The sequence below is a fragment of the Alternaria arborescens genome (assembly GCF_004154835.1).
Source record: "Alternaria arborescens strain FERA 675 chromosome Unknown contig_16, whole genome shotgun sequence".
NCBI classification, from domain to species: domain Eukaryota; kingdom Fungi; phylum Ascomycota; class Dothideomycetes; order Pleosporales; family Pleosporaceae; genus Alternaria; species Alternaria arborescens.
Genome location: NW_021167871.1, coordinates 378,035 through 400,847, shown reverse-complemented (window position 1 = coordinate 400,847; position 22,813 = coordinate 378,035). Strand labels below are relative to the sequence as shown.

At 50.8% G+C, this 22,813-nt stretch overlaps 10 protein-coding genes across 10 annotated transcripts; 5 read left to right on the top strand and 5 right to left on the bottom strand.

Moving 5' to 3' along the window:
* Positions 1–183: 183 nt before the first annotated feature.
* On the top strand, positions 184–2,999 carry AA0111_g7290 (Phosphatidylinositol 3-kinase, root isoform; the record flags this gene model as incomplete). Its single annotated transcript, XM_028653608.1, has 3 exons — positions 184–245; positions 294–380; positions 440–2,999. 3 exons carry the CDS (start codon positions 184–186, stop codon positions 2,997–2,999), a joined length of 2,709 nt encoding a protein of 902 aa, XP_028505210.1.
* Positions 3,000–3,409: 410 nt separating this feature from the next.
* AA0111_g7289 (putative family 31 glucosidase) lies at positions 3,410–5,451 on the top strand (the record flags this gene model as incomplete). The annotated part of the gene is made up of 2 exons (XM_028653606.1): positions 3,410–4,099; positions 4,156–5,451. The coding sequence occupies 2 exons, from the start codon at positions 3,410–3,412 to the stop codon at positions 5,449–5,451; spliced, it is 1,986 nt and encodes a 661-aa protein (XP_028505028.1).
* An 865-nt stretch (positions 5,452–6,316) lies between these two features.
* Positions 6,317–8,536, top strand: AA0111_g7288 (hypothetical protein; the record flags this gene model as incomplete). Its single annotated transcript, XM_028653605.1, has 2 exons — positions 6,317–7,384; positions 7,433–8,536. The coding sequence occupies 2 exons, from the start codon at positions 6,317–6,319 to the stop codon at positions 8,534–8,536; spliced, it is 2,172 nt and encodes a 723-aa protein (XP_028505029.1).
* Positions 8,537–9,161: 625 nt separating this feature from the next.
* Positions 9,162–10,827, top strand: AA0111_g7287 (Maltose permease; the record flags this gene model as incomplete). Its single annotated transcript, XM_028653604.1, has 2 exons — positions 9,162–10,124; positions 10,186–10,827. 2 exons carry the CDS (start codon positions 9,162–9,164, stop codon positions 10,825–10,827), a joined length of 1,605 nt encoding a protein of 534 aa, XP_028505035.1.
* A 748-nt stretch (positions 10,828–11,575) lies between these two features.
* AA0111_g7286 (hypothetical protein) lies at positions 11,576–12,247 on the bottom strand (the record flags this gene model as incomplete). Its single annotated transcript, XM_028653603.1, has 1 exon — positions 11,576–12,247. One exon carries the CDS (start codon positions 12,245–12,247, stop codon positions 11,576–11,578), a length of 672 nt encoding a protein of 223 aa, XP_028505036.1.
* A 1,504-nt stretch (positions 12,248–13,751) lies between these two features.
* AA0111_g7285 (hypothetical protein) lies at positions 13,752–14,726 on the bottom strand (the record flags this gene model as incomplete). Its single annotated transcript, XM_028653602.1, has 4 exons — positions 13,752–13,840; positions 13,907–14,357; positions 14,411–14,620; positions 14,694–14,726. The coding sequence occupies 4 exons, from the start codon at positions 14,724–14,726 to the stop codon at positions 13,752–13,754; spliced, it is 783 nt and encodes a 260-aa protein (XP_028505033.1).
* Positions 14,727–15,713: 987 nt separating this feature from the next.
* AA0111_g7284 (hypothetical protein) lies at positions 15,714–16,982 on the bottom strand (the record flags this gene model as incomplete). Its single annotated transcript, XM_028653601.1, has 5 exons — positions 15,714–16,060; positions 16,111–16,266; positions 16,323–16,617; positions 16,670–16,894; positions 16,950–16,982. 5 exons carry the CDS (start codon positions 16,980–16,982, stop codon positions 15,714–15,716), a joined length of 1,056 nt encoding a protein of 351 aa, XP_028505034.1.
* Positions 16,983–17,904: 922 nt separating this feature from the next.
* Positions 17,905–18,471, top strand: AA0111_g7283 (hypothetical protein; the record flags this gene model as incomplete). Its single annotated transcript, XM_028653600.1, has 1 exon — positions 17,905–18,471. The coding sequence occupies one exon, from the start codon at positions 17,905–17,907 to the stop codon at positions 18,469–18,471; it is 567 nt and encodes a 188-aa protein (XP_028505031.1).
* A 94-nt stretch (positions 18,472–18,565) lies between these two features.
* Positions 18,566–19,916, bottom strand: AA0111_g7282 (hypothetical protein; the record flags this gene model as incomplete). Its single annotated transcript, XM_028653599.1, has 4 exons — positions 18,566–18,718; positions 18,774–18,948; positions 19,026–19,834; positions 19,890–19,916. The coding sequence occupies 4 exons, from the start codon at positions 19,914–19,916 to the stop codon at positions 18,566–18,568; spliced, it is 1,164 nt and encodes a 387-aa protein (XP_028505032.1).
* A 657-nt stretch (positions 19,917–20,573) lies between these two features.
* AA0111_g7281 (hypothetical protein) lies at positions 20,574–22,258 on the bottom strand (the record flags this gene model as incomplete). Its single annotated transcript, XM_028653598.1, has 3 exons — positions 20,574–21,599; positions 21,652–21,966; positions 22,148–22,258. 3 exons carry the CDS (start codon positions 22,256–22,258, stop codon positions 20,574–20,576), a joined length of 1,452 nt encoding a protein of 483 aa, XP_028505030.1.
* Between the last annotated feature and the right edge of the window lie 555 nt (positions 22,259–22,813).

Below are 22,813 nucleotides of genomic sequence, written 5' to 3'. Positions count from 1 at the left end.
CTTGTGGAGCTTCTGACCCGCTCGGCTTCATCAACTGTCTCTCCTTCACCCCGCCCAGAGACGCGATGAACTGGTGTTCCTGCTAGGCCGTATCGAATCCTGTCATGTGCTGGTAGGCTGTCAGACTTCCACATGCCTCACATCCATGGCATGCCGTAGCCACCAGCTTCCCCACCGCGCACGATGGAAGCCTTCAACTTCGCGACGTCTCTTGACCTGACCGAGCTGTCGGTCCATGTTCGCATGTATGCCTCCTTGTACGAGAACTCGAGCAGTGCTAAGTAGATATATAGAGATCGTCTCGATGGAAACCAAAAGCCCATACCCTACTCGGTTTTACTCAAGCGACCGGACCTAAGGCACCGAGCTTCCAATATCAAGTGGGTCCCCCTTCACCAGGTGAGAGAGAGAAACTGGAGTGCTGATGTAAAGGTGGTAGCCCACACTTCGAGCTGTACGTCACTGCCCAAATATGGGCAGATAGCAAGCCCCTCACCGTCCCTGTTCAGACCGCCTACAAGTCCTTCAAGAACGCGCGTATGTGGAACGAATGGCTCCAGCTACCCGTCACGTATGCGAACCTCCCCGCCTCGGCCCAGATAGCCATCACAGTATGGGATCTGTCGCCTGCCGAAGATACCGACTCGAATCTCCACGCCGTGCCCTTTGGTGGCACGACGATACCCCTCTTCGACAACGACAACACGCTGCACAAGGGTAGGCAACGCTGCCGGATACACCGCTTCAAGGCAGCCGATGGCCTGACCAACACTACAACGCCATGGGTAATACCGCCGGCGCGAACAAGTAGAAAAGCCGAGGTGGTCGAGGATACCATGGACGAGCAAGTCGCTGAGATGGAAAGGCTGGAAGGCTTGCTGAAGAAGCAAGAGATGGGCGACCTGCCAACTAACAACTGGCTCGACGCTCTGGTATACAAGAAGATGATGCAAATACGGAAAGAGTCGCTCAAAGCCGAGGCAGCAGCTCTGAATCGGCAGAGCAAGACGAACGGCACGAATGGCTCCACAGATAGCGAAGACCAGGAACTCTTTTATCTCGACATCGAGCTCCCCCGCTTCGACCACGCCATCGTCTTCTCCGATGTCGAGTACCCACCGCCCCCCGTTTCAGACTTGCGATTACCTGCCGAAGCCGACGTGAGGCTGCGGCCTCCACCTGAAGTGTCCTTCGGTCCGGGCATCAACATTGATGGGATCGGATATGGTGATGCAGATGCAGGCCGGCTTATCAAGATCTATGATCCCGAAGTCGGTCGAAGGGTCAACCCCGCCGAGGACAAGCATCGCGAACTGATGCGCAGCCAGCAGACCGATTCACTTGACCGTGACCGCAAGCCCAACGTGCACGTTCGAGATAAGCTTAACCTGCTGCTTTCCAAGGGACCACTCGAAGAGATCACATCACACGAGCGTGACGATATCTGGAAGTTCAGATACTTTTTGCTAAGAGACAAGCGAGCTCTGACCAAGTTTGTCAAGTGCGTTAACTGGAAGAACCCGCGAGAAGCGCGACAGGCTGCACCTTTACTCGATAAATGGGCAGAGATAGATGTCGACGACGCACTCGAGCTTCTTGGACCTCACTTCGACCATCCTGTAGTGCGAAGCTACGCTGTGGAGCGACTGAAAAAGGCGGACGACGAAGAGCTCCAGCTCTACCTCCTTCAATTAGTGCAAGCGCTCAAGTACGAGGCACCAGGCGAAGGCGATGACTCGTCGTTAGCGCGCTTCCTGGTTACTCGTGCAGCCAACAGCTTTACATTGGGCAACTTCCTGCATTGGTATCTCATGGTGGAGATCAGCGACTTTAGCACCGATCAAGAACCAGAACATCGTGAACTCTTCGCCAAGGTCGAGTACGACTTTATGGTCGAGCTGGAGAAGACCCCTGAAGGTGTTGAGATACGCAAGACGTTTCAACGTCAAGGCGAACTTCTCACCATTCTGGCCAAGATTTCAAAAGACGTGCGCTTCGGTGGGGGTGACCGAGCTGCAAAGCTTGCTCGTCTCAAGAAGGCAATCGCTGACCCAAAGAACGAGCTTACTAACTTTGATCCATTACCTCTACCTCTGGACCCATCTGTCTTCATCACTGGTATATCGACAGAAGACTGCAACGTCTTGAAGTCGTCTTTACTGCCCATGGTCCTCTCCTTCAAGACCACGACATCGAATCCATATCCCATAATCTTCAAGACTGGTGATGATCTGCGTCAAGATCAACTCGTCATTCAGATCATCACGTTGATGGACCGCCTCCTTCGCAAAGAGAATCTCGATTTGAAGCTAACACCATACCGTATCTTAGCTACTTCTACCTCTGCTGGCGCTTTCCAATTTGTCCCATCGATGAGCATAGCAGCGGCGTGCCAAAAACACAAAGGTTCGCTACTCGCCTACCTACGCGCTAACAATCCTGACGACAGCGCTCCCCTCGGTGTACGCAAGGACGCTATGGATACCTACATCAAGTCTTGCGCCGGGTATTGTGTGATAACATACCTCCTTGGAGTTGGCGATCGCCACCTTGACAATCTCTTGCTTGCTCCATCGGGCGCTTTCTTCCACGTCGACTTCGGCTATATCCTCGGGCGAGACCCGAAACCCTTTGCACCAGCTATGAAGCTTTGCCGTGAGATGATTGAAGGTATGGGCGGCGTGCAGCACCCGAACTATCTTATCTTCAAAGAATACTCATACACGGCTTGGTCCACGCTGCGCAAGTCTTCGAACCTCATACTCAACTTGTTTGCTCTCATGCAAGGAGCGAATATCCCAGATATCAAGATTGAGAGGGAGGGCAGCGTGAGGAAGGTCCAAGAGCGTATGTGGCTGGGAAAGGGTGTGGGTGGGGCCAAGAACGAAGATGAAGCAGCGAGAGAGTGGGAGGGGCTCGTCGAGGAGTCGCTAGGCGATTGGAAAGCTGGGGTAATTGACTGGGCTCATGAGTTCGTTCAGACCTATTGGCGGAAGTAAGGTTGACTTCAAGACAATATAATAGGTGGAGCCTTAAGCACAATGCGAAATGCTTTGTCCGATCGAGTACGCATAACGTGCTTCGATAGTAAGGCGCTCGTCGTGCCAAGGCTGACCCCGCCAGATCGACATCTCCATAGCTAGCACACGGGCGCGTGTCCCGGTGGAGACACCGATGGAGAAGCCCATTCTCCACTTACTCTCCACATACAGTGGGTGTAGCATGACCTCACCCATGATGTATACCACCGGAGGATTGCAGATGGCGGCTTTCCCGATTCTGAGTAACCGCAGCTTTGGTGCATTCGACCTCAAGTGTATGAAGCAGCTACAATGTAAAAGACAGCCTTCTGCCCCTCTAGGCTTGAGGCGCTCTCACAGATCCGTGAACTTTATGCAAGACACCCATCATGTTCGCGTCTAAAGACAACCGCCTCGTCTACACATACGATGCTGAGCAACTATGGATCGAGCCTTGGGGTCAAAACGCAGTTCGCGTTCGCGCCACCAAGATGCATACTATGCCTCAGGAAGACTGGGCGCTCCTACAACAGCCCAACATCACTGCCAAAATTGACATTGCCAGCAACGACGAGTCAGCTACCCTGACGAACGGCCTTGTCAAAGCAACCATTACCAAGCGAGGCAAGATCACAATATCAAACACCAGCGGCAAAGTCCTCTTGGAAGAACATGCCCGTCACCGCCGCGACATCATCGATCCCAAATGCAGCGCTCTAGAAGTCGAAGCCCGGGAGTTCAAACCTATCTTGGGTGGTGACTATCACCTCACTGCTCGGTTCGAGAGCCTTGATGCCAAGGAGAAAATATACGGCATGGGTCAATACCAGCAACCTTATCTTGATATCAAGGGCACCCAACTGGAGCTGGCGCACCGAAACTCTCAGGCTAGCGTACCTTTTGCTGTTTCTTCGCTCGGATACGGCCTCTTGTGGAATAATCCATCCATTGGCAATGTGGTATTCGGAAAGAACGTCATGAGTTTTGAGGCTTTATCGACCAAGGTCCTGGATTACTGGGTTGTGGCTGGTGATACACCTGCGCAGATTGTTGAGTCGTATGCTGATGCAACTGGAAAGGTAAGGCTCAGCTCACACGCTGCTAAAGATTTGGTGGTTAATGTCTTACTATTCAGGTACCAATGATGCCAGAATACGGTCTCGGTTTCTGGCAATGCAAACTCCGCTACCAAACCCAAGAAGAGCTCCTTCAAGTTGCACGAGAGTACCGGAAACGAAACCTCCCAATCGACCTTATTGTGATAGACTTCTTCCATTGGCCCATGCAGGGGGACTGGAAATTCGACGAAAAGTACTGGCCTGACCCTGAAGCCATGGTCAAAGAACTGGAGGAACTTAAAATTGAGCTCATGGTATCCATCTGGCCAACCGTAGACCGACGATCAGAAAATCACGAGGAGATGGTAGAAAAAGGCTTGCTCATTCGAACTGAACGTGGTGTGCGCACAGCCATGACTTTCCAGGGTCAAACAATTCATTTCGATCCGACAAACCCTGCGGCACGGGACTATGTGTGGAACAAAGCGAAGCAGAATTACTACAAGAAAGGTATCAAAGTGTTTTGGTTGGACGAGGCAGAGCCAGAATATCGACATTATGACTTCGATCTCTACCGCTACCATCTGGGTCCGAATATAGCGATTGGTAATATCTACCCCCGAGAATACTCCCGCGCATTCTATGAGGGTATGGAGAAGGAAGGCCAAAAGAACATTGTCAACTTGGTTCGATGTGCGTGGGCTGGTAGCCAGCGGTACGGTGCCCTCGTTTGGAGTGGCGATATCTCATCATCATGGTCGAGCTTCCGTAACCAACTCGCTGCAGGACTCAATATGGGTCTGTCTGGTGTGCCGTGGTGGACAACGGACATAGGAGGTTTCCACGGCGGGAATCCAGATGACGAAGCGTTTCGCGAACTTTTTGTCCGATGGTTCCAATGGGGTACGTTCTGTCCGGTGATGCGGTTACATGGGGATCGAGAACCACGGCAGCCCAAGACCAATGATAGCCCGTCTTGCCGTAGTGGTGCGGACAACGAGGTGTGGTCGTACGGCCCAGCTGTATACGAGATCTGCAAGAAGTATATGGGTGTTCGCGAAAACTTACGTGAGTACACACGGAAACTCATGGAGGAGGCTCATAAGAAGGGATCGCCAGTCATGAGAGCTCTTTTCTATGAGTTTCCAGAAGATGGCAAGTCTTGGGAGGTCGAGGAGCAGTACATGTATGGGGACAAGTATTTGGTCTGCCCGATTCTTGCTAAGAGTCAGATCAAGACGAAGGTTTATCTCCCATCTCTGCCTAGTGGACAGAAGTGGAAGGACTTTTGGGGTGAGCAAACTTGGGATGGTGGAAAGGATGTTGAGGTGGACAGTCCGTTGGAGGTTATGCCGGTGTTTCAGAGGGTATGAAGTGGGAGGATATCAAGTACCAGCCAAAATCGTAGCAATTAATCCTGAAGATCTACTATATTTGGTTGATTTGGTGAGTGTTCTATGTAAGGATGCTCTTGATGCTTCAAGGACGTAAGCCCGTGCGCTAAGCCCCGCCTTAAGCTCGTGATGACTGCCAGCCGCGCCAGCCATCTCTTTGCTCCGACTCTACCTAGGTAACGCTTGCTGTAGTCGCTCTGCCTTATCCCGCATCTATCTTGGCTGGCACGATGATGACTGGGATGGCCTGTCTTTGCCCGACTGGATCCAAACTGCCTGGGCATATATTCCCAGCCTCTCCGTAGAGGACCTGCTTCTACTTCTCCAGGCAATGCCATCTCCAGATGCACAAGAGCGGCCGATTGCAACATGCGGCATCTGCGGTCGACGTTTTGGCAAACAAGAGCATCTCGTACGACACATGAGGATCCACACGCGCGAACGACCGTACCCCTGTCCTTCCTGCCATAAGTCCTTCTCACGCCGTGATGTCCTTAGCCGTCACATCGCCGCGCACGATGACCACAGCAACACCACATCTCAACTTACCGGATCACGTGCATGCTTTCGATGCGCTGCAGACCGGGTCAAATGCTCGCGCGGTCAGAAATGTCGAAGGTGCTCACAACGCGGTTACAACTGCCAGTCCCCGCCACTCCGCGCCGCACGAAATAGGACGGTTGCTCCTGGCCCAAATGATTCAATAAACACCTTCAATAGTAGCAGTCTACAATGCGATAATAACAATCGCGCAAGCAACGGCGAGCTCATGATAACCAACTTCAATGATGCAATACCAGAGTCCTCTTTGAGCGCGTGGACATGGAGCACTAGCGTCAATACCATGGTCAGCCCTGACGCATTTGGCCTGCCTGGCTTGAGTCTGTCAGACATCAATTGGCTTTCGCCTGGCCCGATCGACTTAGATGCGCTGCTCGCAAACATTGGAGAAAACGCTCATGGTAATGCGGAGCAACGGTCCTGTTCTATCGCTACCACAACGCCGTCAGCTCCAGCGATCCCTACAGTCCAGCCCTCGCCGCATCTAAACACGACTGACTTCAACACGGGAAATACACCAAGAGAAATTACCTTAGAAAGATCTGCATCAGTCTCGGAAAACAGATATTACGTTGACGGAACTGGTGCCAGGGCCCCATTTGGTGGCAAAGGCCAACATTCAATCTGCTCAGAGGAAACCATAGACTTGGAAGAAGAGGAAGCCAATGTTGCTATTGCGCCGGCCCAAACCTCGAGCAGATCCTCCCTATGTCCGTTGGCAGCATACCAATCTTTGATAGAAGGCATCGCTACTGAAAGTCGCAAGTCCCTCATCGAAGTAAACTCGTCGAGCTTACCTACGCATGAACAAGTGGCCGTGTCCGTTCGTCAATACTTCGAATACTTCCATCCCATTTTTCCATTCTTGAGGCGATCTTCTTTCGCACTCGATGCTTCTAAGAGCTGGCTCTTATTACTCGCCGTCTCGGTCGTCGGCTCGAGATACTTGCAGCTATCACAGCATGCACGACTGAGTGAGCAACTTTTCGACCTACTAGGCGCAATCCTTACGCGTTCCAAGTATGGTATAGAGTTGCAGGTTGCACTAGGTGACAAGGACGTCGATTACGTACCTAGCTGTTCAGCTCAGTTTGACATCGTCCCTAGCATACGTGTCCTACAGGCCGGTATTTTAAATATCGCTTGCATGCTTCACTCTGGCAGAAAGGCTCTCGTTGAACGCGCCTTGATAGAACGACACTATTTAGTCGAAGCTTGCCACTCACTTCAATTGCTCGTCCAGTCGGAGGGACCTTACAACTTCAAAACGACAACTAATTTTGACTACGATGATCTTCTTGTTGAATGGCAGATGAGAGAGTCAAAAATCCGCACTGGGATGATGATATGGGTAACTCGTTTCTATTTGTCACGAATGATAAGAGGCTAATTGTAGCAGACTGTTGATACTTTGTTCGTTTACGAGTTTCAAGCCAAACCTCTGCTTCGAATCGAAGACATCGGTACAGTTCTGCCATGTCATGAAGATGTATGGGAGCATCCAGCCTTGATCCAACAAAACCAAAAAAGTATCCCTGATATTACGCTTACAGAGGCCTTGGAGATGATGTATGTTGAGAAGCGGCTACCAACTGGCCTCGGAGAGTTTAGCATGGGATTGCTTGTCACTACCATCTACCGACACACTGTCGATATTCTGGCTAGGGATAGAATCCAACTCAACTCGTGGACACCAACATCCACACCACAACGACGTAACGTCATGCCATCCGTACAGCAAGATTGGTTACCGACAACGCGGTTGGCAACTAAGTGGCGCAACAGCGCTTGTGATTGCTTAGATGTTCTACACTGGCCTGCGAATAGCAAGGTCGCTCGCCACTCGGGTTTCGAGCACCACACTATTCTCCAGCTGCATCTAGCTCGTCTAATCATTCTGGCTCCGACTAGCGCTATACAAAAATTTGCTTCGGGCTCTGCGTCAATAGAAAACATCCAGGGCGATAGGGATAGCCAGTCATCTGCTACAGCTCGTATCCAGGTTCTACAGTGGGTCATTCGAGATCACTGCAAAGCCAGACTTTGCTTGGTACACTGTGGAGCTTTGTTCTGGCACATCCGCAGGTACAGCTGTAGCAGTCTCCTCGAGCCATATGCAGTCTATATTGCGACTCTCGTACTCTGGGCCTTTTGTATCTGCATGCAACTTCCTGAAGCCGCCGAAGCTATTGCCTCCGAATCTGACGAAGAGCCAGAGCCATCATTTCTCCACCTTGATCGGCCATTAGACGATGAGCTAGTCCAAACATATGTGCGGATGGGCCATAAGATGTCGGCTTACATCGCCAATGTCGGCAGCCTTGAACATGAAGCAGCCCCAATGCGTATTGCAAGAGAAGGGATATCTTTATTAGCCAAAGACACTGAGCATGCGTCAGGTTCCGACTACAGTTCTACATCACGTGCCAAAGACGTATGTTATACATGGGGCATCGAAAGGTCTTATATAAGCCTACTGCATCTTCTCGCAAAGGCGCAATGAGAAATGTTTCGCGGCATGAGCCATGCGGAATTCACAGGTTCTGTACACTTCTGCTTGTCTTGTTGAGATGGCAGTTCTTCAAATTTCACTCTTGACAGCTTCCGCTTGTCATATCATGATCTCCGCAACACCTCGGTCATTTCAAGCAAATCTTTGCTGAGTACCAATGATAGTAGTATCACGTTTCACGCCTCGCGATAGCCGCAACTCGGGTCCCTCGGTATATCAGATTCCGGAACACATGGTGCTTCTCCGTCGGGGTGATTAGTGAAGGATCCACGCTATCGGTAGAGTGTCCGGGCCCCGCACGTGTGCTGATGGAAAATGCCGCGCCTAGGATCATCTCCACCGGAGCTGGGCTGGACCAGGATTAAAGTTGGCACAGCACAAACCCCATGGGGCATTCGTGTTCCGGTGGAGAAAACCTGGGGTAGCAGCCATGTTCCATGCATGATCGATTGGTTAGCTTCGAGGAGATGCCCAACTATGTATGCTATAGTCATGTCTTTGACTCCACTAATGTTACCTACAACATAAAGATCTCTACATTCATCTTCGTTCTTTCTACCTCAAGATCTTTTCACTTCTTCAGTAGCGTTGGAGCACATACCGATCCCATTCCATCATGGCAGACAAGGACGAAAAGGCTGCAACCATGGAACAGCACGAGGTCTTCGACCAGGCCAGAGCGGCAGCGGATGAAGAGCACGAGATGACATTAGTCCAGGCCATGCGGAAATATCCAAAAGCTGTGCTCTGGTCGGTGTTATTATCCACCTGCATCATCATGGAAGGATACGACATCGTCTTGATGAGTTCTTTCTTTGCACAACCATCGTTCTCGCGCAAGTATGGGGAGTTCAATGATCGTACTGGAACGTATGAGATAACGGCATCGTGGCAGAATGGACTCAGCAATGCTGTTAGTGTAGGCACGATCATCGGAGCCTTCGCCAATGGCTACTTTATCCATCGGTTCGGTTATCGTCCGGTCTTGCTGGTATCGCTCGCAGCCATATGTGCTTTGATCTTCATATCTTTCTTCGCGCCCAACGCGCCCGTCCTCCTCGTTGGCCAGTTCCTTTGCGGCATACCCTGGGGTGTCTTTGCTACCATGGCACCTGCCTACGCCAGCGAGGTCTGCCCTCTAGCTTTGCGAGGCTACCTCACAGTATATGTCAATCTCTGCTGGGCTTTTGGTCAGCTCATCTCTGCTGGTGTGCAGTCAGCGTTTTCTGGTAATACCACGCAGTGGGCGTACCGTATACCCTTTGCCATTCAATGGGCATGGCCCATCCCTCTTTTCGCAATTCTCTGGATGGCACCTGAATCGCCGTGGTACCACGTTCGTACAGGAAACCTCGAAATGGCTGAGAAGATGATCACGCGACTTTCTTCCTCTTCGCAACGACACCTCACTAAGCAGAAGGTAGCCATGATGGTCCGCACGAATGAACTGGAGAAGTCCCTTGAGGAAAATACGTCATATATTCAATGTTTCAAGGGCATCGACCGCCGTCGTACTGAGATCGCGTGCATGGTATTCGCAGCACAGCCTATCTGCGGTTCGGTAATGGGAGGCACGCCAGTAAGTATTACTGTGTGAATTCCATGTGAGACAGATACTGACGCCAAACAACCACAACCAGACCTACTTCTTCGTCCAAGCCGGCGTCCCAAACTCGATCTCATTCAAGATGTCGGTTGGTGGCCTCGGTATGGCATCCGTCGGCACTCTCATATCCTGGATCCTCATGAGCTATATTGGTCGTCGAAAGCTCTATCTGTGGGGGCTTGGTGGTTTAGCGACCATCTTATTCATCGTCGGTTTCATCAGCGTGGGCGCTGGTGACTCCTCCGGCGGAAACTATGCTCAAGCTGCCATGATGCTCATCTGGCTTTTCTGGTACTACATGACCGTAGGTCCAATCTGTTATGCCATCGTTGGAGAAGTCTCATCCACACGTCTTCGGAGTAAGAGTGTGTGTCTAGCTCGCATCACATACTACATCGCCCAGATTGTGACCAACGTCATCAACCCGTACATGTTAAACCCTACTGCGGGAGATTGGAAGGGCAAGACTGGTTTCTTCTGGGGCGGAGGCGCATCTATCTTCTTCATCTGGACTTTTTTCCGGCTCCCGGAGACAAAGGGACGGACTTATGAGGAACTGGATATCATGTTTGCTGAAGGCATTCCGGCGAGAAGCTTTGCGAAGCATACTATTGACGCATATGCTCATGGGGATTATGTTGATCGGAAACCTTCTGCAGATGAACGCATTGAGTGAGAGCTTGGGTAATTGGTGAAGCATATGTAAGATGCTATTTTCGTCCGATTCAGGACGAGAGCGCTGTCATCAGTAGCAATTTATTCGTATTTCTTAACATGTATGAGAACCATGAAACTCTATGTACTTACACACAGGGGGGGAAAACTGAGAATACTAATTTCATGGGGTCACTAGCTGAAGATCAGATACAGAGGCTTGTCAAGGTCCATTGATTGCCCACTAGTGGAAGAGCGGAGATCGGTGCACATGACGGATCGCTGTTGTGCTGCTTTTTGCTCTGTTTGTACCGGAACCAATTGTCAGCTCAGCCTCCACCCGACATTGTTCTGGCTGTAACATCCTCATACACTCTAGCCACAATTCTAATTCCACTTCGGCAACACGGATACGCCCATCGACTTCGACTACCATGAAGTATCCGTCAAGAAAGGCAAGAGCAAGAAGGAAAAAAGCGGAAAAGAAGTCTAAGAAGGCCGAGACTAGGTCTAAGCGCGAGTCTGACCTAGAGAACCAAGGCTTCGCTAAGCAAGACCTAAGAACTGGTGTTTGAGACAGTCAGGTAAAAGACATTAGCTTGTAGCGACTCGAGGAATCGAGTGGCATGTATAGCGTTTGGTATCAAAAAAGTAATTTAACAATGCTCGACAGTGATGCGATGGTAACAAAACATGAAAATTGTAAATGATATAGTGACATAAATTCTTGAGAGTAGTAGCAGTGAAGAAAGTGAACGTCAAGTAATGTTTCACAGCTCGTCTCTTCCGTCTTTAGCCTTCACCTTCAACGCCTCGACTGTGAACTTTACTTCCTTATCCCCCGTGTTCGTATGACTGATCTTCCCAATCACAGCCCCGTCCTTCGGTTCGTTCGAGTAGTTCTCTAAACCATCAAACACACCCTCACACTCCTCTCCACCCTCGTCAGCATCGTCAACCCACAAAGGGAGTATCGGGTAAATCGCCCCTGGTGCGAAGAAAACCATATCGTCCTGGACGCTGTAGTGTCGTTGTAGCGACTCGCGCTTAAGCCACTCTCGTACTTTGTACGGTATGTCTGCCATATTCATCTTGATGAGTTCACGCCCGGTACCGTGGACGTCGATGCCCGCCCAGGAGCCGGCGTAAAGTTGCTTGTTGTAAAAGACTTTGAGTTGGGGTGCTTGCTCTTCTAGATCAGGATATAGCTCATTGAGCTTGTAGATTTTGGCATTGTAGGTGTTTTTGTTGCGGCAGTGTTGAGTATAGGGTTTTAGGGTGTTGCTGTCCCATTGTGCGGTCCAGAGTGCGCCTACAGGAGTTGGCTCCTCAGCTGCTGGAGAGGCTGCGGCTGGAGGTGTGGAGGATGAGGATGAGGCGTCTTCGGCGGCATATACAGTCGCTACCAAGAGCGTTGGTGATAGCAGGGAGAGGAACCTCATATTGCAATCGATCGGATTCCTGTGCGTCGGAGTGAAGCGATGCTGGGCGATCAGAATAAGTGGTAGTGGAAGTTTCAGCGTTTTGACTGTATGCAAATGTCACGTCGTACCGCGTTGCCATCCCAAATTATATATCCATGATTCAATTTTCTTGCGTTCTGTCCTTTTCATTCCGCGCGAGATCCCATGACGTCTCCGCGTTGATGTTCCGCTTTCCATATTAAGGGCCAGGGTTGTTAGCGACGCGACAAGAACGCGATAGATTAAAAGAACACCGTGGAAGAGCGCTGCAATGACGATCGGCGTATACTTCGCCGAGAAATTGCCCACCGCACGCGCTTCGTTGTCGTAGGTTTCGTGCTTCCGAATAGTGGAGATTGGAGCGTGGAGGGACGCGGGGGCGAAGCTTCCATTGGAGAGCTAGCGCCCGCACGTGGAGAAGGGGCTATCGCCGCTCGTTTGCATGAGACCGGATTGCTGCTCTTATCGTTTTCCTTGTTCGGCATCCCTCATAAGCCCACCGTGGATGATGCCGTCGACATGGCTTGGCCTAGGAAAAGACACTCCTCGCCTTTCAGCCGTAACACGAATAGTGTTTCCCTTGTGTATAACACCGCGAGGATATTGCCAGCCCACATATACCCCCCGACCAAGACCAAAGTCTCCTTCCTAAGTCCAGAGTAAACAACGCATCTGTCAGTTTGTTTCGGCGACATATCGATATCGAAGTGCAGGTCGCTCAAACTGCCTCACTCACAGATAAAGCATGCAACCACACGATGAGACTCTTAAACTCTTTGTAGAAGCTGCTCAGTGATCTATGTCAACTTCTCGAATTAAATCTCGCTATGAAAGTGCGGGCTAAACCGCGCAAATTCTCGTCTCGAAATTCATCACTGGAACTAATCACTTCGGAGACGTCCGCGGCTGGATTGTGTTTGCCATAACCCTGATTTACGAGATCGTAAAAATCAGGTAGTGGATTTGTAATGCTCGCTATATCGTGGGTGACCCTGGCAAGGCGGAATCCTCTTCTTTGGGATTGCGCGTGGCACGAGGATCAACTAAACGTCTGCCACACGCGTCGCGAGGCTGCGATCTCGATGAGGCCGTTCGTAGTGCTGTGGGTATCGATTTGATCGTGCGCAGCCCAGTTGGTATAGTTTCGAATGATCTGTGGATGTCTCAAAGTCTGTATTGTTGGTATATGACTTACTGAAGATGAGGTGTGCCGGTTGTGGGGTGGAATCTTGCGTCAGGCAAGACGGCAAACCTCACCGCGCTAGCTGGAGGGTGGCTTACACTCGACCCACTAACAAGAGCTCAAACAACAGCCTTACCCGGACAATCAAGATGTGATGCACTTTGCAGCTGGGACAAACATCTGACACATTTGAATCTCCATTACGATCAAAAATACAAGTCGTATAGCATTTTATGTTCAGCCCTACCCGTCTCGATCGTATACGCACTATTCCAACACCAATTACTCATTATCTGGTTTCTATACTTTTGTTTGTCTGACAAGCGGCTTCAGTCCCGGGAGCGCAACGACGATGATTGAGAGAGTCATCTCTACCATACTCAAAGGATCTATGAGTGAACACGTTAGCTTGAATGTCGCGTACATGAGACGTGGTACTAAAGTGGTGGACTTACAAACAAGGTTTTCCTGTCCTGTTCCAACCTTGAGGCAGACGAAGCGCACGATACCGGAGGCAATAGTAAGCGCTCCCAACGCGAAAGTAAGGCCAACACCGGTCGAGGACCTGAGTATACCCTTCACCAAAAGCACCACAGGAACGGCGTAAACCACAAGATAGCAAGCCAGGTTCAAAGTGAAGTTCAGAATGAACGGCTCCGGCGCATAGAAGACAGAACATGCGCCTTCTTCTTGAGACCACTGCACAGATACAGGCGTGCCGCAGAAGAAGGTGTCATCGAAGAGGATAGTGAGGTAACTCGCGACAACAAAGGCTGTGATACCAAAGAGCATCTTGCGCAGTCCCGGGTGCCCGGACAGATTGAAGAATGCCCAGTAGAAGGCTAGCATGCTGAGTTTCGGGAAACCCATACCGACATCGTAGAAGTAATTCGAGGCGAAAGAGATCTGCGGAGCGGGTTAGCCGAGTATGAAATACGATAATATTAATGACGAACTACCTTTGACAGCTTCTCTGACGTCTCATAATTGTCCAAAACGCCCATCTTGTATGTGAGCGTGTCGCAGATGATCAGTCCCAAAGCAACCAGCGCAGATGCAATCAATAGGTAGTCCGACGCGTCCAACTTCGAATGGAGGCGAAACAGACGCGTGTACATGCGCGCAGCAACGAACAGGTATGCGAAAATCAGGAGGATCCATTCCGAGATCTGTTACATCACGACTTGTCAGCGTTGTGGTCTTTGGGTGAATCATGTGGTGTTTCCTATGACATCGGCTTACCATGCAGTCTTTCCCGTCAATGTAGTGTGCCATCTTCGCTGCTGTAGTGTGACAGAACACTTGCGAAACAAAGGATAAAGCCAACGAAGAGTGGTTCGCTCGCTTGGTTAGAGAATCGCAAGGCGTATGTATATGAACCACATTCCATCCCATGCAGGGTACTATATTTTGCCGAGCATACATCATGCCATAGCTACTGGAGACATCTCTGGGCGTACAGTTGTGCCGCCTATCATGCGAAACTGTTACCGGACATCAGTCCTGGACTGTCAAGATGCATATTAGCTCGTTCGCCCTGCATGCATGCGCGCGGAAAACTGCCTGTAATCGAGGCGCTTCAGGAGCCGTATTAGATGGGCTGATCCCAACTATGACCCTTGTGCCTCGACGGCTGTACCGTCTCGGTGGGTTTGGTCAATAGCGGGAAGGGCTTTTTAGGCGGACTGCATCCGGTTTCATATCTTTCGTGTTCCATTTGGCGTAGTAGATTGTTCCACGTCGATCGAGTATATGCACATCCTGCGTCGTTGTTGCTTTCGCGCAGCTTTTGGCTGTTAGCAACAAGCAAGATCAAGCATTGAAGGTGTCATCCCCTGTTCGGTTAGGCGAACCGGTGGGTGAAATTTGCCAAACGAGGCCTCCCACAGGCGAAGCCGTCGGCCAATGCCGACCCACAGAGTAACGGCAGGATTGCGGCACAGGTAACAAGTATTTTCTGAGGTGCGTGAGGACTCTTGGGTTCACGGAGTGATATACAGTTGCAGCTCGGTTGGAGGAGTCTTCCATCAGACGTGGCGCTCGGTGGCTTGTGCGGACCGCTGTCAGCGGAATGAGGTGCGATCCTTCCGGCTCGATGCAAGCGGCCTGCTCGACGGCACAGGGTCCATCCAGATGTGTAATGTTGAGATGATCCAGCTGCTAAAACTCGTACAAATGGACCTGGCCCGATCCTTTAATTCTTGTTGCCTTGGCTGATTCTAACTACAGCTCTACTGCAAACATCCACCCCCTGAACCGTTCTCACGGGTACTTTGCAGAGCTGTCGTGCTCTTCATCCTGCGACTTCGAGAACTGTACACTAACGCGATGAGTCTCGTAGATCACATCCTTCCTTGCCATGGTATTAAGCTCCACTTCGCTGCCTGAGTCTTCATCGGTGTGTACACGAACGCTGTGCTTGCCTCTTCTGGAAGGTCGCAAGAAGTTGTGCGAACCTGATGCTGGTGTTTGGTGCCCATAGGTACGAGACTCGGAAGAACGCGACTTCTTGTTGGAGGAAAATAGGGTGCCACGTCGCAGGAAGGATCTCATCGACGGTAATGAAACCACCATGATCGCGACAGCCATTTCAGCCATGGAAAGGACATCTAGACAAACGTCAGTCTGGGTCGTAATGTGATAGATTGCATCAACCTACAGACGTTGGTCCAAGCATATATGACCTCTATCGTTGCAAAGCGGACCATACTCATAGCTATGGTAACGGCACCGAGTGAGAACGTTGCAACAAGACCCCAGATCTGGCGACGGCGAAGCTGCAGTGAGCGAAGAAGCGGAAATGGCAAAGCAAAAACTATCGTTCCGAAGTTAGTGTTCAGAGTGCTTCGTGAATAGTATGCTGCGGCTTACTGAACAAATCTGATGTGACATTGAGGCTCCAATCGATCCGAAAAACTTCTTTTGAACTGAAGGTGTTGCATGCTCCCTCATCAGGAGACCAATTCTGAGAGACCTGGCGCCCACACCAGAAAGTATCAAGAAAGAACGTCGATATCATGGCAGTACCGGTAAACAAGGTTACCGCATAGAGTGCTTTTCGCAACCACGGCATCGTTGGCGGAATGAGCCTGAAGTACAGCGCGAGGATGGCCAGCTTTGGCCAGTAGATACCGGTGTCGTAGAACGCATTTCCAGCGAATTGCACCTATGAGTGTCAATTGTTCCGTCTGATCCATGCTATCAAGCTGCCGATTTACCTTCTTAAGCGCAATCACACGAGCTACCGATGGCTCTGGTGCATCGTCCGACATGCCTCCCCATGTGTATGTCAGATAGTCGGTAACGAAGAGCCCGATGGCATCCAGGATAGATGCTATCAGAAGGCTATCGCTGACAGTGGGACATTGTCGTTGCAGAAAGCGGGGAATCAGCCGACCAGAGGCCACAAGCATTGCGAGAGCCAGAAGAGTACCCTCGATGGGCTTTTCAGGTGCATTAGTAGACGGAAAAAAGTAGAGTAAAGTACTTGAGACATACAATTACAGACTCTGGAGCAACGCCGTTCGCCATGATTGAGGAGAACAAACAAATATACCATGAAGTGATCAATAACAACAGGAATAGAGAGAGGAAGTCAGACAAAGGTAGTCTTGTGGTTTCTAAGAATCGAGAGCATCGCTTGGGTGTATACAAGCTCGTAAGACGGACATGTATCGGGTCCGTCTCGCCATCTACATAGCGACTGTACCTGGTTGCTGCGATCGTACCACACCTTACTGCTCGCTTGGCAATTTGCGCGGAAATAATCAGTATGTCTGCATGCCGGGACCCGCAGTCACAGAGTTGGTACGGAACGACATGGGTGTATATGTCAACGCAGGGATCTTTGTTGAACGGTAAAAGGAAGGCCGAGGCGAAGGATCACGGCGCAGCCCAACAGGGCGTTTACCTGCCTTCCTATACAATGCAAATTCGCAGCTCATGGGAGCTAGTATCGTGTTGTGCCGCAAGAGAAATAATGCGGCTTGCATGCGAGGACGTTGCACTAGGTTTCTCGACGGCCATTACGTTATGCTTGGAATTCTTCTTCTTCGTTACTACAGCGTTTTGTAGAATTTCTGAATCCGAACATGGCTGTTTCTTTTGCTTCCTTGAATTTATCATGAGATGGCTGGATAGTGTGAAACTGATCTCGCGTCGCGATCATGTCGCGCTTTCGCGGCTACGCTCACCTCTTCTTCAAAGCAGCCTCAGATTCTGCAGGCTTTCTTCAGCAATTGTGTTCGCTACAGCTTATTTTCCGTGAGTGTTGAGACAAATATCAGACGGGAAGACGTTCGGCCGTTGATGCAATGAGGATCGAGACGGTTTAGTAGAGATCACGCAGCGCGCGCCATCATAGCGCGCCGGAGCGATGACGTAACACTAACGCCAATCTCCCATGAGAGAACCCAACGCGCATACCACAACAGAACGACCCCGCTACACAAATATGCCTGACAATTCCGAATCAGTTCCTTCTACTCACAGCTTCCTCGCGCTAGTATTCGTCTCGACCCTCTTCGCAGGCTACATCATCCTCCCAGCAGCCTTCCCGCAACCCAGGACAAAATACGACTACACAGGATGCATAGAATATCCGGAATATTGGGATTGCCCAGGAGATTATGTTGATACAGAACCCGAAATCATACAACTTCCTCTTTTACTCTATCTCTCTGCCTTGGCCTGCAGCACAGGCGTATTAGGTTGTTTGTGTCTATGGTGGAAATACCAGAGGAACTACAAATGGCTGATGAAGAGGATCTTGATGCCAGCTTTGTGTAATAGTTGTGCGGGACTTTGGTCAGCACTTGTGATCGCAAACGACGCGGAGAAGAGAGGATATAGCAGAACTATGAGGGTGGCTATGGTTGCTCCATCGGCTGGGTCAGTGGTGGCCGCGGGATTAGGTTTGGGGTATTATGCTGTGATGTCGTGGCTTTCTAAGCGAGGGCAGGACGTGAAGCCTGCGGCTTTAGAAAGAGGCAAGAAAAATAGGCAGGATGAGGATAGCTAGTCAGTGTATACGTAAGTTAGAGTTTGGATCTAAAAGACATTGGGTATCAAGGAACAAAACGCCAGCATCGATGTATAATGCACGACAACGCTTATCATACATTCTTACCCGCCTCTTGCTTCTGCTCGGCTGCTTTTGTCCTCTTCTTTGGCTCACTTGCCGCGTGCGCAATCGCTTTTACCATGTTGAAGAGAAAGATGCCGATAAAGACGATAGTCACAAATGCAAGCACAGCAACTACGGAAATCTGCATAGAGGGTCAGCTACTTTCTCTTGTGTATCATCGATGATCTGATACGTACCATGCTAAACACAACGAAAACATAACTGGCGCGAAGGAATGCATAGTTATCTTCGAGTTCTTTGAGGCCTGAACCGACTTGCATAGCGGAAAGGACGAGACTGAAGAAGACGAATACGATAAGGATCCAAGAGAAGTTTCGCTGGAAGAAGATCACGTAGCGATTGTATCCGTATCTATGCGAAATTGTTAGCCAATATACCCTATCAAAGCCTCTATGCCAACTTGTTCCCATCGGCAAGGATGTACTTACAGATATCCTCTTACAAAGTGCGTATGTGCATACCGTATCCGATAGGTGCTGTTGATTCTTCCCAACCTCAAATCGCCGAACTGATACCGCTTATTCACCTGATGTAGCGTGTTGATATCCACATGGTGCATGAAATCCCTCACAAAATCTTTCCACCAGTGCCAAGTTATGAAACTTGGCAGGAGCGTGCATTCGTGTGCAATCTTCAAGTCGAGTGGTGTAGTGATGAGCCACACATAGCTCACCAAAAATCCTGCGGCACTCTTCCACAGCCAGCCTTCTTCTCTCTTGATATTGTTGTTAGAATCAGCATCGCCTGGTTGACAGATATGCTCTCTCCAAAAGTCATAGCTGAGCATCCACTCTGGCAGTGGCTTGACTAGCAGTTTGTTTGAATATTTCAACAAATGTAGATCCATTTGTTGTGTGCCTAGCACTTCCATGCCCAGCATCCTGTATCTGTGCAACGGTCTAGCGCGCATCGGCCGGCCTGCCATCCATAGGTGTCCATGTATGCGATTGAGGCGCGAGAGATCGAGATCGTGTTTCAAGAACTGGCGAGGGTCATCGTTGGCAAGGTATGCCTCGTTGTTCCTGCCGCTTATGGTTGGAAGAGAGTCTTCCGGCGTTAGCGGTATGGTTGTGACTGAGTCCAGCACAGGCTGCCCGCTTGCCAAAGCGTGACCCTGGTTGGGGTCGATATGACCATTTTGATGCACGAGTTCACGTGCTGTGGGGTTGCTGGAGTTGGCAGCCGTGGAGGGAGGTGGAATCGGACGAGAGGAGAAGGGTGGTCTCAATGCGCTGCTCTGTTACCTGTAAGCATTCGTCCAGCCTGTTCCAACGCCATTATGCAGTGCGTACAGTCTGTTCAGTCGTCTTCTCGTTCATACTGCACATCAGCGATTATTTCAGATAGTCTCATGAGGGATGAAATGCAGCGCAGGGCTCTATATGATGCTTGACGCCGGCAAGCTTGCTGCGGCTGTAGCACGAGGCTCACATATGCAGGCACACCGCGCACGAGGCAGGCAGGCATCAACTCCGCCTTCTCGATGGCGCGCGGGAGCTACGCACTAGAATGTGGGGGCTGAAGACGGGGGCTAGACTGCTCCTGAGGCTGAGTCTTGGTATGGCGATGAAGATGCAGCCTGGGAGCTTGATTGGTGAGCAGATTCGTGCGCACTATTTATATCTGCGGACAGGTACCAAGCCACCACCACAAGGAGAGACGCGGTCTGCTTTGACATGTCACTCGCGTCGACTCCCAGTCTGAGATGGCTGACATTACACCACAACTACACTATCGGGAAGTGTTGCAAGCTGGCATACTGTTGCTGTTGGAGCACGAATCCATGCGCAATCTGCATCAAGACGCAAGAGCTGTTCATTCTGCCTTAACTTGAGTCCACCTTAGTCGTTCTGCATCTGGTTTGTGAAACCAACAAAACTGCTGAAACGCCATAACACCACCTTCTAATGCAGTTTTGGATATCATTGAAGTTCTTCTGTTCCCTACACTCGCACATCGCCCAAAGCTGGCCCAACTCATTTGCAGTAGTTAGCGGGAAAGCTGCCCTTTTGTCCGTGTATCTCGCCCTCCCACCAGTCTTGCGAGCTTTCAGTCTTCTTCACCACACGAATCCGGTCGCCCTCTCTAAAGTTCAAGTCGCCAGGAGTAAGACTATCGAAATCATACATGGCCGTCACGTACTCAGACTGGAACGATCCAATCTTCTTAGGGGGCGGTGGAGGCGGCTTTTTCTTCCCTGCTGCTGGGTTAGGCGATGAGGGATAACCGCTTGGAGTCGATCCATTCGAGACAGGGGTTTTGTTAAAGTAGGAATCGCCATTTGTTCCGTTTGAGTACGAGGAAGCCTGAGAGGTGGAGGAGGCACGGCGGCCATACATGTCCTGCCCAGCGCTCAGATGGGGTGAGCCACCTATCTTTGGCTTCGAGGCGCTAAGAGAGCTGTATGAAGGCTTGCTAGAGAGGCTTATAGGTGGACCGCTTTCGGAAGTGGACGAAAGGGTCTGGGATGGTCGCGCAGGTCGTCCGCCTCCGGTGATGGTAGGCACACTGTCGTTGCTGCTGGCTCTCCTACCAGGCATGACCTTATTTCTAATGCCTAGGCCTGTCAGTGTATCTCCCTTATCCGGTAGTCGCATCGGCATGTGGACTGCCTTGCCGGTCTTGAGCAAGCCCAAGCTTGTTTCCATCTCCTGGCGCAGTGGTGTGAAGTTTGAGTCCCATAATGGTATGACTTCTTCCGGCTCAGGTGGTGGGTCGGGGTATCCTTGCTCGTGTGAGTACTGGTGCAGTACAGTATACAAGTTCCCAATCAAGTTATTCTGTAGGACGATCTGGTTCGCTAGGAGGTGCGGTAGGATTGAGAAGGTCGCGGCGTTCAGACGTGGTAGACGTTCTCGTAGATTCTCGTCAGCAAGCTGGTATGCGTGGGTAGAGCGCTCGAGATCGACTTCGTGTTTGGCGAGAGCGCTGTTTTCGCGCTCCGAACGCGTTTTCTTAGCATGGAGGGCTTCGCAGCGGCTCTTGTAGCGCTCATAATCGACCTATTATCGCTTTGTCAGTACATCCGATAGCGCAACTCGGAGGCTGTCTGACCTTCGCATCTTCCCGCTTCTTGATGGCTTTCTCCATGGGCTTCAATGCATCTCGAGCGAGCTTCGCCGGTATGACCAGTTTCCTGTCGATGTCTTTGACCTCCTCCATCATATCCGTCTTCAGTTCCGAAAAGGCCTCATGGAGGGCATGGACACGCTCCAGGACGGCAGACGGAGTTTCGGCATGTACATGGGTGCTGTTGGAGCCTTCGCCGCCAAGTGGTTTGAAAATGGTGTATAGTAGCTCGACCGAAGTGAGTTGATGGTTGAGGATGTTGGTCCACGCGTCCCGCCATTGCTTTGCTGACGCTTCGAGCTGGGCGACGAGTTAGTCCAAAACTCGGCAACGAAATGAAGAGCCGACTCCTGTGCTGGATAGATATGATGCATTGCGTCCATTGACGTGGATGGCTGGTGTAGGACTTGATGAGATTAGGGATGGCCCCACTAGTTCATAGGACCGAACAATGTGAGATGACAAGCCACATCGGACGTACCTTTTCCAACATAGTCTTGGAGTCGTTGAAGTCCTTCAACATGGATTCGACATCAGCTTCATTGGGCGTCCTCGTGAGGAAACGCCCCGTAATCCTCTGCATGCGCTGCATCTTGCGACGTGAAGGCAGCAATTGTGTGCGAGGTAGGCCTGAAGTAAAAAGAGGACAGAATAACCCAAGTAATGGGCAGCAGGCAGTAAGTAATGCTTGCGCGTCCACTAGCGGTGGCTGTGCTCAAAGCTGTGTGGTAATTGAGGTGAAGGTGAGCAGGGGTGATAGATGGCCCCGCACCAGTTGTCGCAACAACTCGCTGCCCGCTTAGACCAGTTTCTAGTCTAAAGGTGGATTGTGAAAGTCGTCGCGGAGAAGCTTAGTTTGCTAGAGCTAACTCGCAGCAACGAGAAGCGAATTGTGGCTATACCCGGTGCCCGCATCTGGTTTCCTCAGCTCGGCACCGAGAAGGACCGTGGATCAGACGGCATGGTGATGCAAGGCCACTCAGCATTGGGCTGCCGAGCACGAAGACGTGTCATGACTGAAGTGGAAAAGACTGGATACGGATACCCCTGGTATGTTTCCGGTGAAAGCTCAAGGGTCCTAGGGCTGGGTAGCCACTTCCGTAGTGTGCGACGCTAAACCACGTGCTCGCGCGGAACAGCAGGCGCG